Source organism: Diadema setosum, chromosome 14 (assembly GCF_964275005.1).
Source record: "Diadema setosum chromosome 14, eeDiaSeto1, whole genome shotgun sequence".
Taxonomy (NCBI): domain Eukaryota; kingdom Metazoa; phylum Echinodermata; class Echinoidea; order Diadematoida; family Diadematidae; genus Diadema; species Diadema setosum.
Window position 1 is genome coordinate 17062229 of NC_092698.1, and position 14696 is coordinate 17076924.

General features: G+C 37.8%; 1 protein-coding gene across 1 annotated transcript; it reads left to right on the forward strand.

The window, feature by feature from the left end:
* Window positions 1-9757: 9757 nt before the first annotated feature.
* On the forward strand, window positions 9758-14472 carry LOC140238176 (uncharacterized). The gene is made up of 6 exons (XM_072318114.1): window positions 9758-10116; window positions 10589-10687; window positions 10904-11010; window positions 12323-12548; window positions 12924-12979; window positions 14186-14472. The coding sequence occupies exons 1-6, from the start codon at window positions 9758-9760 to the stop codon at window positions 14470-14472; spliced, it is 1134 nt and encodes a 377-aa protein (XP_072174215.1).
* The last annotated feature ends 224 nt before the right edge of the window (window positions 14473-14696 follow it).

Below are 14696 nucleotides of genomic sequence, written 5' to 3' on the forward strand. Positions count from 1 at the left end.
CAAAAAACAAACAAACAAACAAACAAACGAACAAATGTGTCATTGTGATACCATGGCAGCACATTGCCCGAGGATGATCAAAAATATATTCTGCTCATTATAAAACTCAACAACCCTCCCAAAATCTCTATGCAGAAACCCAACCAATGGAATGAGGGAAACACTGGTATTTTTTTCCTAAGAATATTCTAGCTTTATAATGAATCACATTATGCTCTTTTATTTTTCAATTTGGTCACATGAACAAAAAAAAAAAAAAAAATCACATTGACATAGCAATGGAAGCTCCATACAAATTGACGAAGAAAGTGAGCCATGGAATCTACATGATTTCCCCTGTTTTCACCGACCGGTGATACCATTCAGGGACACATCATGCATTCAGGCGCAAGACACAATGAGAGAGAGCCAAGACACAATGTTGCCCTCGAGACACAATGTTGCGCTCGAAGTAGCATTCAATTCAATACCCACTAATGTCCATCTTCGAAAGAAAACATAAAACAATCTGAACAAACTGAAGTTTTAAACAGCTGGTAATGAAAAATGCACAATAATGCAGTTGCAATAAACCTGATCAATCAATCAATCAATCAAAATCAACTTATTAACAACTGCCCTACATCGACGTAAATAAGCACACAATTAATCAGTATTTTACTAGTAGCCTTGATAAGAGATTTTATTAATTCCTAATTTTTTTTATTAATTTCAACAAATACGCAGAACCCTCTGCATGCTATGAAGATTAAAAACATCACTGGTTGAAGAAAAGCTCGATGGTATTGTACAAGACGCCTGTCTGGTGATCAGGAGTTCGTTGGTTCGAATCCAGCCCGAGCGAGCATGTATGCCCATTATTGTTATTACTTTTTTTTTATCATAGCTTTTACTAAAACACTGATTAATTCGGTGCTATTTACGTCGGTGTAGGCAGGGCAATTTGTCAATCAGTTGAAATAAAAACAACTCGACGCACGAATTCATTAATTTGAATAAATGCAGAAAAAACACCACATAGTACTTGTAATCCGAAGTTGATTATTACAAATAATGAGGGGAAAGAAACCAAAACCAATAAAAAAAAGCGTTTAATGAGTTGGATAGATATCACTACTTTTAGGAGGAAAAAGTTGCTGAAAAACCAAGAAGTTCGTAAAGAATAGTATATTCGGTCCACAAGGAGAGAGAAATATAATAGAGGCAGGAAGAGAGAGAGAGAGAGAGTGTGTGTGTGTGTGTGTGTGTGTGTGTGTTGTCAGAGAGAGAGCAGAGCTACCAAGTCTCACGCATTTTGCGTAGACTCAAGCATTTAGGGTCTGTCTCACGATCTCACGCATGGCACCCATTTTTCTCACGCATCGGGTGAAGTCTGCAACTTGGGCCAAAAATAAGGAGCATAGCTCAAAGGATTAAAGTGATAGTTGCAATTGAAGGTATATTTCCCTTTTGTCTTTCAAAATAAGTAGAAAATAGTTACTTAAGTATGCACCAGGGGCCTGTTTCATAAAACTTGTCATCAGTGACAAGTTCTCATAGATGTGACAAGCTACTGAAATCCTTGCAGCTGATTGGCTGAGAGCAAATTTGTCATAGACATGTGGCAGTTGTCACTGATAACAAGTTTTATGAAACGGGCCCCGGATCTCATCATTAAGAGCTAATAATTAAAAAAAAAAAAAAAAAAAAAAAAAAATCCCTATAGCTACCATGGGAGGGGGACACCCCCGAATTCGCGCGCGCGCCAAGACACCAAGTCATGAAAATCTCACTCACAAAAGTTTTTTTTTTTTTTTTTAACTTGGCATCACTGAGAGAGAGATGTAAAGATGAACACAGAAACATACGAGTAGGAGCACATGCAGAACATAATGCGCGTAACTGTAGACCGTACTACAGATTATACACATTATTCAACTAAACTTTGATAACATTATTATGTGGTATGCGAAGAGACGACACGCGTTAAAGAGTAAGTACACCCCCAAAATGAACTAGAACCGGAATTTGTCAACACTGACAAATTAGGTGATCCGATCTCTTCGAAAATCAATGGTTTGAGTCCTGATCCAAATATTCATGACCATACAGGTTTCATCTGTGTTGAAGGGACATTGGCCGTGTGATATTTGGATTCTCATTTAGAAAAGGGAGTGAGACCTGCCATCTTTGGTACCGAATTCCGTATACACTAACGGAAATACAGAATGAAGTATATTTGACCTTTGACCTCACTTTGCACACCCAAGATGGCGTCTAAGCAAAAAGTTATTATTTTATGAAATGATTCTTGTAACATGGTCTTTGCGTGTGCAAAATATGGGAAAGATAGGACGTGTATTCACCAAGATACAGGATGAAACATTTATGACCTTTAACCCTGATTTACATACCCAAGATGGTGTCCGATCAAGTAGTTGTTATTTTATGAAATAATGTACGTGACATGTACTAAACATGTGCAAAACATGGGATTGATAGCCATTGTTGTTGTTCATCTATTGCACAGAAAATAGTAGAAAGAAAGAAAAATAAAGAAAAAAATGTGTTATTTTATAGAAATTTGAAGGAAAAGCATAAAAAAGTCAGAAAAAGATAAAGTAAGGAAAGGGAGATTAAGATTAACTAAAGAAAAAAGAAGAAAAAAAGTGTTTAAAAAATTTAAAAAAAATATTGGCAGGAGTGAGCCTCGAACCAGGGACCTTAGGTTTACGAGTCGGATGCGCTACGCAATGACCTATTTCATTCTCCATAGGCCCTGTGTATTAAGCAAAATGACGTTGCATCGAAGCCTCGTGCCATTTTCAAGCAAGTTTTTCGACGTGATGCCGACATCGTATGAAAAAATGGAGGGCACATTAACGATAGCTCAAAATCTCAGCTACAACATACTAAAATCTGGGAGAAATTCACCGAAGCATAAGTGAGCTAGTGCTCGATAAAGATAGTCATGTCAGTTTTCATTTCCAGAAAAACTGCACTCCCATAGAGATAACACGTAAACTAGTCAAATTTGACAATATTACTTTCAATCCATTTTTGCGAGGTGATGCCGTCATCCAATCAAATAGTTGTTATTTAATCAATGAAAGATAATTTAATAAGCTACAACATACTGAAATCTGGGTGTAAATTGACAAAGGATAGGTGAGATATGCTTGAATGAACTTGAAATTTGATGACGTCATTTTGAAAATTTACTTTTTTTACTTTATTAAGAAATTTGATATCTTTTAATCATTTTGCCAGCATCGCCAACCCATGAAATGACATGTACAACTCATCAGCTTTCAGAATATGTAAAGAAAATGGGGGGTTACCGTCCATCCTAACGAGTAAAATCCGATTTAAAATTGGCGTTTTTTTGGCATCGTTGCACTGTATATCGCCATTGACGCGCGCGCGGAATTTCAACTTTGACGGGCCCGTATGACGTCATATTGAGTCGGATTGACTTGAAACTTGGTAGAAATATTCCTTGACATTTTAGGCATCCGATAAGTGTAAAAAACGGGAAATTTCCATTGCATATGAGCTGTGTGTGCGAATATGTGCGCGCGCGTACGCGTCCGTCCAATTTTTTCAATTTTTCGAAAAATGCTCCAAATGGTCTGAAACGTGTGCAAAAAAAAATTGAGCTCGATTTGAGCATACAAATATTTCAACGCGCGCGTACGCGCACGTTTTAAGAGAAAATATGAATTTTGAGAATATGAGTAGAATGCGCATAACTTGAAATATATATGACGTAAATTTCATTTGAAAATTCCATTCCATTAATGAGATATGATTGAGAATGTGTTTTCATATAATGACGTCATAGTGACGTCACGGTCGACTGATCACTTTGATTTTAGTTCGATTGCCGTCTTTGCGAGACGATACATATATGGTATGATTTTGAAATTGATAGGAGGAGTACTTTCTGAGCTAATCGATACACAACTTTTGAGGAGAAATAAAGAAGACTAGAGATTGTAATTTGTCATCACTGACAAATTAAGGTGATCCGATTTCTTTTTTAATCAATGATTCGAATCGTGATAGTGCAAAGTCTCAGCTACAACATACTAAAATCTGAGAGAAATTCACCGAAGCATAAGTAAGATAGTGCTCGATAAAGAGAGTCATGTCAATTTTCACATCTAAAAAAATTCCCTCCCATAGAGATAACACGTCATAGCGAAAATAGAAAAAGAAGTACATATGACCTTTGACCCCACTTTGCACAGACAAGATGGCATCTGAGCAAAAAGTGGTTATTTTATGAAATGATCCCTGTAACATGGTCTTTACGTGTGCAAAATATGGGAAAGATAGGACATGTATTCACCAAGATACAGGATGAAACATTTATGACCTTTAACCCTGATTTACATACCCAAGATGGTGTCCGATCAAGTAGTTGTTATTTTATGAAATAATGTACGTGACATGTACTAAACATGTGCAAAACATGGGATTGATAGCCATTGTTGTTGTTCATCTATTGCACAGAAAATAGTAGAAAGAAAGAAAAATAAAGAAAAAAATGTGTTATTTTATAGAAATTTGAAGGAAAAGCATAAAAAAGTCAGAAAAAGATAAAGTAAGGAAAGGGAGATTAAGATTAACTAAAGAAAAAAGAAGAAAAAAAGTGTTTAAAAAATTTAAAAAAAATATTGGCAGGAGTGAGCCTCGAACCAGGGACCTTAGGTTTACGAGTCGGATGCGCTACGCAATGACCTATTTCATTCTCCATAGGCCCTGTGTATTAAGCAAAATGACGTTGCATCGAAGCCTCGTGCCATTTTCAAGCAAGTTTTTCGACGTGATGCCGACATCGTATGAAAAAATGGAGGGCACATTAACGATAGCTCAAAATCTCAGCTACAACATACTAAAATCTGGGAGAAATTCACCGAAGCATAAGTGAGCTAGTGCTCGATAAAGATAGTCATGTCAGTTTTCATTTCCAGAAAAACTGCACTCCCATAGAGATAACACGTAAACTGGTCAAATTTGACAATATTACTTTCAATCCATTTTTGCGAGGTGATGCCGTCATCCAATCAAATAGTTGTTATTTAATCAATGAAAGATAATTTAATAAGCTACAACATACTGAAATCTGGGTGTAAATTGACAAAGGATAGGTGAGATATGCTTGAATGAACTTGAAATTTGATGACGTCATTTTGAAAATTTACTTTTTTTACTTTATTAAGAAATTTGATATCTTTTAATCATTTTGCCAGCATCGCCAACCCATGAAATGACATGTACAACTCATCAGCTTTCAGAATATGTAAAGAAAATGGGGGGTTACCGTCCATCCTAACGAGTAAAATCCGATTTAAAATTGGCGTTTTTTTGGCATCGTTGCACTGTATATCGCCATTGACGCGCGCGCGGAATTTCAACTTTGACGGGCCCGTATGACGTCATATTGAGTCGGATTGACTTGAAACTTGGTAGAAATATTCCTTGACATTTTAGGCATCCGATAAGTGTAAAAAACGGGAAATTTCCATTGCATATGAGCTGTGTGTGCGAATATGTGCGCGCGCGTACGCGTCCGTCCAATTTTTTCAATTTTTCGAAAAATGCTCCAAATGGTCTGAAACGTGTGCAAAAAAAAATTGAGCTCGATTTGAGCATACAAATATTTCAACGCGCGCGTACGCGCACGTTTTAAGAGAAAATATGAATTTTGAGAATATGAGTAGAATGCGCATAACTTGAAATATATATGACGTAAATTTCATTTGAAAATTCCATTCCATTAATGAGATATGATTGAGAATGTGTTTTCATATAATGACGTCATAGTGACGTCACGGTCGACTGATCACTTTGATTTTAGTTCGATTGCCGTCTTTGCGAGACGATACATATATGGTATGATTTTGAAATTGATAGGAGGAGTACTTTCTGAGCTAATCGATACACAACTTTTGAGGAGAAATAAAGAAGACTAGAGATTGTAATTTGTCATCACTGACAAATTAAGGTGATCCGATTTCTTTTTTAATCAATGATTCGAATCGTGATAGTGCAAAGTCTCAGCTACAACATACTAAAATCTGAGAGAAATTCACCGAAGCATAAGTAAGATAGTGCTCGATAAAGAGAGTCATGTCAATTTTCACATCTAAAAAAATTCCCTCCCATAGAGATAACACGTCATAGCGAAAATAGAAAAAGAAGTACATATGACCTTTGACCCCACTTTGCACAGACAAGATGGCATCTGAGCAAAAAGTGGTTATTTTATGAAATGATCCCTGTAACATGGTCTTTACGTGTGCAAAATATGGGAAAGATAGGACATGTATTCACCAAGATACAGGATGAAACATCTATGACCTTTGACCCTAATTTACATACCCAAGATGGCGTCTGATCAAGTCGTTGTTATTTTATGAAATAATGTTCGTGACATGAACTAAATATGTGCAAAATATGGTGGTGATAGGGTATGTTTTTCTTGAGTTATTGTACATAACGTTGCAAAAAGAAAGAAATATTTCAATACATCGAAGATAAACTTTAATTTCAAGTAAGTTTTTTGACGTGATCCCGACATCGTATGAAAAAACGAAGGGCACACTTACGATAGCCCAAAGTCTCAGCTACAACATATTAAAATCTGGGAAAAATTCACCGAAGCATAAGTGAGCTTGTGCTCGAAAAAGATAGTCATGTCAATTTTCACTTCCAGAAAAACTGCTCTCCCATAGAGATAATACGTAAACTGGTCAAATTTTACAAGGATACTTTCAATCCATTTTTACGAGGTGATGACGTCATCCAATCAAAAGTTTGTAATAATAAATATGAAAGAACATTAAATAAGCTACAACATACTGAAAGTTAGGTGAAAATCGGCAAAGGATAAGTGAGATACGCTCGAGTGAACTTCAATTTTGAAGACGTCATTTTGAAAATTTACTTTTTTCATTTTTTTAAGAAATCTGATATCTTTTAATCATTTTGTCAGTATCGCCAACCCATGAAATGATATGTACAACTCATCAGCTTTCAAAATATGTAAAGAAAATGGGGGGTCACCGTCCATCCTGACGAGTAAAATCGGATTTAAAATTGGCGGTTTTTTGGCATTGTTGCACTGTATATCGCCATTGACGCGCGCGCGGAATTTCAACTTTGACGGGCCCGTATGACGTCATATTGAGTCGGATTGACTTGAAACTTGGTAGAAACATTCGTTGACATTTCAGACATCCGATACGTGTGAAAAAACGGGAAATTTCTATTGCATATGAGCTGTGCGTGCGTATATGCGCGCGCGCGTACGCGTCCGTCGATTTTTTCTTAAATACTCCAAATGACCTGAAACGTGTGCAAAACAATTTTGAGCTCGATTGGAGCATGTTAAAATTTCAACGCGCGCGTACGCGCTCGTTTACTATGAACGTGACTAAATTTTATGAAATATATCAATAGAGCTTGTTTTGAACTATATGATATGTAAATTTCATTGAGAAAATCCATTCCATTAATGAGATACGAATGTGAACGTGTTTTCAGATAATGACGTCATAGTGACGTCATGGTTAACTGATCACAGTGATACATTAGATCTGTCGTCCTTATGACGTGATACATATATGGTATCAGTTTAGAAGTGATAGGTGAATGACTTTTTGAGTTAACCTCTGCACAACATTTGAGGAGAAAGAAATAAAGAAGAAGAAAGAATCCGTACAGATACAATAGGTGATCCGAGAGGATACTCGGATCACCTAAAAAACAAAGAATCCGTACAGATACAGGTGATCCGAGAGGATACTCGGATCACCTAATAAACTTCAAAAGAAAGAGAAAGAAGGCCGTACTAGCAGAATGACACCAAAATGACAACAACAACAAAAAAAAAAATCGGATAAGAAATAAGGAAGATACGACATTTTGAAATTTCACATTTTTTCGGAAAACATATCTTGACAATGTAGTCCTTATGATCATTCAAATGAACCAAATGATGATGTCATACCCTCACAAGTTTCCATGAATGATATGAAATTCAGAAAAATGATAGCCAATACAAGTAAACCATGTTCCCATACCAAGATATTTCACAGCTAACATTTATTGTTCTTTTTTTTATTTTAGGTGGTCTTAAGACAAGTTTTACATTTATGCAGCAGAAATATGAGATTGTTGTCATTTCTGTATAAAAACAAGAAATTGTGAGAACATGACATCGTCAACTTGCTGATCTCAGTATAATTCATAAGGACTAGTCAAGAAATGTTGTCCAAAAGATTTCCGAAAATATGTGAAATTTCAAAATATCGTATTTTCCTTATTTCCTATATTTTATTATTTATTGTATTATTCTGTAGGGAATATATTTTTTCTTTCTTTTTAAGTTTTATTTTTTAGTTGAATTTTCTCGTTAATTGTGCGCGGACCTGATGACGACATAAAGTAAACAAACAAGCAAACAATGAATCATTCATCAACGATGAAGTGTCACTGTTTTTAATGAATATTATGCTTGTATCATTCTCATCATCGGAGTGTTATCGATGCATTATTTGATTTTGTTTTGTTTCAGCAATACCATTATAGTCATACATCATCCGTTTCAGCAATACCATTATAGTCATACACCATCAAGTCGAGTCACCAAGTTCATCAAACTTCGAGGCCGACACCAAGCAGTGAAATTAACAAGATGGAGCGCCAGGAAATGATAGGGGCACTTTGTAGCTACGATGAATGTACACTTTCTCCTTTCAGATTTCTAAAAACAGAAACAAAAGTAAGCAAAACTCCCGAAAGCACAAAATCATAGCCAGTCACTCGCCTGGCAACCGTCAGAAAAGAAAACAGTCCATGCATGTAACCCGGTTCTGATACTTACACGTCGCACTCCAGTTCTTGCCCAAATATTTCTATAAATATTGCTCGACAGTTTATACTTCCGTTAGTCAGTAAAGAGTGGGACGATGCTTCCGGATTGGCATTGTTGCAGGCATCACATCCGGTGTACGTCTCCAATGAGACCGGGATACCCATGATTTCTGGGGATAAATACGCCACCTTGACGGTGTCATGGCACCAGAGTCTTCGGCCTCAGAGAATACGAGGTTGGGTGTGAGAGAGTCCAGAGTCTTAGCTACGTTCGACTCGATTCCAAAACACTTTCGGAAAGACGGTCCCCCTGCTCCAAGACTCCAAGCTTCCTCGAACTGCAGGTAAACTATCAAACCAGTTCTGCGCAATGTACCTTGATTCAATGTTACAGCATAGAGCTACAACATTGTAAATCCATGGTTGTCAGTTTACAAAGTATTTCATCAGTTGTATTTAATTATCTTTAGATCGCAGAGCATTTAGTATTTTACGGAATCCATGTGCTCATCATGATTACTAACCACTTTTCTGGTCCTATGGGCGCCACGAAGATGGCGATCTACCATAGTTTATGAGCTTTATGGGCTCAGTTCATTTCATTACTAATTCTCAATTACTGAAGTGCTCAAATCTTCTTCTTTTTTCGTCAAATATTAATGCAAATACAATTGAAAAGCAAAGGATAGAAATCCGTTTGGGTAAAAAAAAATATGACTTTTTTTAATCGGCCTTCTTGCATAATTGTTTTTACAGCTTTGTAAGTCACTAATGAGTTTTCTCTTCGAGCATTTCACTAAAGCCCCTCCCCCCCCCCCTTCCTTGTTTCTTTCTCTTATCTAGGCCTATACCACTGCTCTCCGTTTTAATCAGTCGCTGAAAGTAACAAAAAATGAGGCTTAAGTTGACCGTAATCTCAGCCATACTTATTGTGGTCATCGTTGCCACCGTTGATGCTGGTCCTGGTCCAGGAAGTCGTGGCCGCGATCGCGGCCCAGCTGGGCACAATCACGGTCCCGCAGGGCACGACCACGGACCTGGCAGACATGACCATGGACGCGATCACACACATGATCACGGGCATAGAGGACATGACCACGGTCCAGCGGGACACGGTCGAGGACACGACTATGGCTACGATCACTTAACCCTTGAGCCTGATCACGAAACCCCAAACGAGCACGATCGTGAGGAGCGGCAGGTTACTGTATCGCCATCCCTGGAGCCTGGTCGATGCACGAAGATCGTCAGGTAGTGGAACTGGTATTATACCATTACTCTTTCAGGGCCTGTAGTATGTTATTCCGTACAAAACGTCTCATTTCTACCCAACAGTAAGACATAATCGCTTGCCCCCTAAATCATTATTTTCCGTGAACTTGATAAAGATAAGCCATGCGTGACTTATTAACGACTCTTATTTGCTGTCCTTTCCAATCTTTCCCTTCTACCTCGTGTAGTGTAGTTATGACAAATCTCACTCCCTATAACCAGCTGTAGTACGGTGAACAATAAGAACCCAACGAAAGCACGATACAATACAAGTTCTGGATGCATTATTTTTTTCTTTCGCATTAATTTTTCTCCTCTAGCTTCTATTTCCATCTTTTGTATTCAACTGATTTTATTTCTATATCAAATATGCGATATTCATTAAATGACGCAATTTTTTGTATATTCATTTACTTGATAATTTTATGATTTTTTTTTTCCTTTTCAACAGCGTGACTCTAACTGTTAAGGAATCTTACCAAGCCACGCGGAAGGTTGCGACTCGAACTCGATGCGGCTGGTTGCATTTAGCACACTGCAGAAAGTACAGGTGGGTATAACAACAGCTGCATACCTCGAAAGTCTGTTAAAATGCTTTCACAATGCATTAATTTCAACGAAGTGCAAGATATTAATGACAGCTAAAATGTATTGGTTTTTTGTTTTGTTTCTGAGTTTCCTTTTTTTTTTTTCGTGATGGTGATTTCGCTCTTCCATTCTAATGTGCAATCCCTTTGCATATTCGTTGTTTCTTGGATTTTACCAGGTTAGCCTACGAACTCGCGTACCGCCAGGTAACAAGACTGGCCTACGGCAAGGTGCGGAAATGCTGTCCGGGTTTCATGGAGGTTGACGGCGTCTGCGAGCCGCTGAGTAAGTTACCTCTTTCGGACGTAAAATAACCACTAACCCTTTCCGTGCTTATGAGTCGAATATGTACAGATCTTACACACATACACTGCAAAAAGTCCGGTGTTAAATAGTGAACACCGAGCTGGTGTTAAATTTTCGGCGCTCATTTAGATTAACACCTCCGCGTGTCATCTCCAAATTTTAAACTGTTTTTTGAAGAGTTTCTTAGTAACTGCACTTCTTGTTGATTTTTAATTTAAACAAGACGATCAAAAATTTTACATTAAAATACTGGATTCTTGAAAAAATGTGAAAATAAATTTACACCAAAGTAACACCAGCTGGTATGGTCTCTTATTGAAGCTGGACGGGTGTTAAACCATTGATATTAACACCAACAAATATCAAATCAACACCATGTGGTGTCATTTTTTAATTAACACCAGTACAGTGTCAAAATAACACCAGGTACAGTGTCAAATTAACACCACGAAGTGTCAGGTGAACACTTTTCAACACCATCACAGTGCATTTTCAACACCTGTGGGTGTGGTCCTTTATTGAAGTTTGATCGGTGTTAGATTTAACACCCGTGGTGTTAAATCTAACACCGATGTTTTTACAGTGTACCTATGGACAGAAAATTAATATGGGACGTAGATGGTTAATGACTATGATAAAGGCAACCTCCCCTGCAGGATGGTTAATGGTATGACAATTATATATTATAAAGAAAGAAACACACACTCGGAATAACTGTCCCCTCCTCCATCTCATGAAATATGTGGCTTGCTGTATAAGCACTGCTGAATGTCTAAACTGTTACCCCAGTGCCAATCTGTAAGTGTCATGATTACGTGATGCCCACTGCGTGCCCACTATCTGTATCCTACAAGACCTTTCATGACATAACTAGGCTTTTGTTGGGACCTACACTCAACAAGTATTGCTTTTTAGTAGGTACCATCGTATTTCTCCTTGCATTCTTTACTTTGATTGAAAATGAGACATCGACCGCTATGTACTATGTTTGTATTCCTATTTCTTTTTGTATATATCCAAGCTGGACATTCTGTATTATTATATTTTGTTATATTTTATGTATCGAATACGAAAATAAAATTGAAATTGAAATTGAAATAACTAAGAGTAATCTTCAGTAGGGAAAAACTAGGCGAGATGTCGAGCTTACCTCAGAGGCATTTCCTATAAACGAAATGAGCTCTATATGTATTTGCAGAGTAGACTATACACGTCTTGTTACACGTATCTTAATGGTATCCAGTATCGCAAACTAATCGTGATCACTCTACCTGTCCTTGCGCACGCGCAGATGGCAGGACCACGCCTCCGACTCCTTCCCAGTCCACCACCATCATTGCCCCTCCCGAGGAGACGACCGTCGACCCCGTTCCCCACGACGACATGATGATGATGGACGATACCCTGCAGAAGTTCGTGGCCGTGGTCATTGTCGCCGTGGCGGTGTTCATCACAGGTATCAGCATCGGAGGGGTCGTGGTCTACCTCTGCGGCGGAAGAAAGGAAGTCATTCGGAGGTGAGTACCGGAAATTGACCCTCAAAAAAATCCATTCAAAACTTCCTACTTTTGACAGAGATGACAGATAATCACTAAGAATACAATAAATAAATTTTCTTTGAATACGTAAATTGACACATTCATTTCACAGTTGATTCTTAAAATCAATTTTAGAAATGCTCTTTCGTCTTGTGACATCACGTAAAACAATTACACAAAGTAGATTAACAACTCTCAAGATGCTGATGTAAACTTTAGATTTTAAGGTTTGTTCGTAAATAAAAAGCACATTTTTTATCGTAAATGACAAGTATGTTTTGTCCCTTTAATACGCCAAGCAATAATAATTCGCTTTCATTTTTCTCCTCTCTTTTGTACTTTTATTTTTTACAGAATATCAACGCGAAGATTCACGAGGTCGAAGAAAAACACGACACCAGCAGACAAAGGTATGTAGAAAGTTTGACACTAGTAAACGCATAACACATGGAAGTTTTCAACATTTCAAAGCAAGTTCTGCGTCAGATGAAATAAAATGAAACATTTAGATTGATACTTCCCCTGTTGAACAGGGGAATATTCTTGAACGTATGTTTGATAAAATTTTCCTTGTTTGTTTGGGTATTTTTAAAGGAAACCAAAACCCAAACAGAAATGTGGATTGAGCGAAAGCAGCAACATTAGTAGAACACATCAGTGAAAGTTTGAGGAAAACCGGACACTCGATGCAAAAGTTATGAATTTTAAAAGTTTTGGTATTGGAACCACTGGATAAGGAGACTACTTGAGTTTATGACATCAGGTGTGGACAACAATATAAAGGACTCTATATTAAGAAAATTCAACATGCTTTCACTTTTCTAGCATAATGAAAGAGCACTTGACTAACCGCTTTTAGGAAGCAGGGGGAATAATTACTACCCTCAACATAAATATGTCAGTATCAAGTTGATGGAATGTGTAATTTTCATGAAAAATAAATTCTTGTAGAATTATCTTCATATTTTCTTGATATTGTTGTCCACACGCGACGTCATGAACTCTAGTAGTCTCCTTATCCAGTCATTACAACACCAAAACTTTACAAATTCATAACTTTTGCATCGATTGTCCCATTTTCCTTAAACTTGCACTGACGTGTTCTACTAATGTTGCTGCTTTCACTCAATCCACATTGCTCTTTGGGTGTTGGTTTCCTTTAAGCAAATTAACTCAAATTAACGTGAATGGAGTATACTCGTTTGACGATCATACTTTTCAAATGTACTTCCCGGAGTAATTTCCTTTTGGATTTCAATTATTATGCATCAATAGTTGTTATAATTGTTCATAAGCGAAATACCTTGTTTGACAGTGTCTAAGTGGCAAATTGTCATTGGGTACCTGAACGTTCTGAATTAAGATTAGTACTAACAAATTAAGAATACATGATGGTTCAAAAATAGTACATGCTCTTCCAGCAGAGAAGGCGTGATAATCATTTGGGACAGTGAAAGTGCACATCTCGATTTCATTTTTTCTTTAACGTCATACAAGTGATGATGATAATCATAATGAGAATGTTGTTATTGTTGTTGTTGTTGATAGTGGTGGCTGTGGAGGATTTTTTTTTTTTATTTGTTTTAACGGGAAGTAAATGTTCATAATGGTTTCAGGTAAATCTACACACACAAAAGACTCTTCTGACGCACCACCTCGCTACCACGACTTCTGCAAGCCGACAACCACCACCACCACCACCACCGCCGCCGCCGCCGTCACCACGGCCGTTCACTACAAGAAACCCACGGCGCCGCCCCACGAAGACGGCTACGAAGATCTGACCGCGGGCAAGGCTGGCTTGACGGCGAGGGACTCCGGAAAGAGCGGGGAGGGTTACCTCGAATTTCATCCCGACGACAACCCCCCAGTCCATCACCCGACCAAGGTCCACGGGTACTAACTTGATTTTAAGCACAACGCGAAATGCTTTTAGCTATGGACAGAAACCATTTGTGACAGTTACGAGGACACAACAGCAATGACATTGCACTTTGAATAGTGTTTTTCTGCCAGTGACATAAGTATTAATCTCCTGCATTAGTGCCGAACAAAGGAAATACGGTGAATCTGAAGAAAAAAAGTATTACCCCATCACAGCCCACTGTTGTGTGAAACCATGGTGGA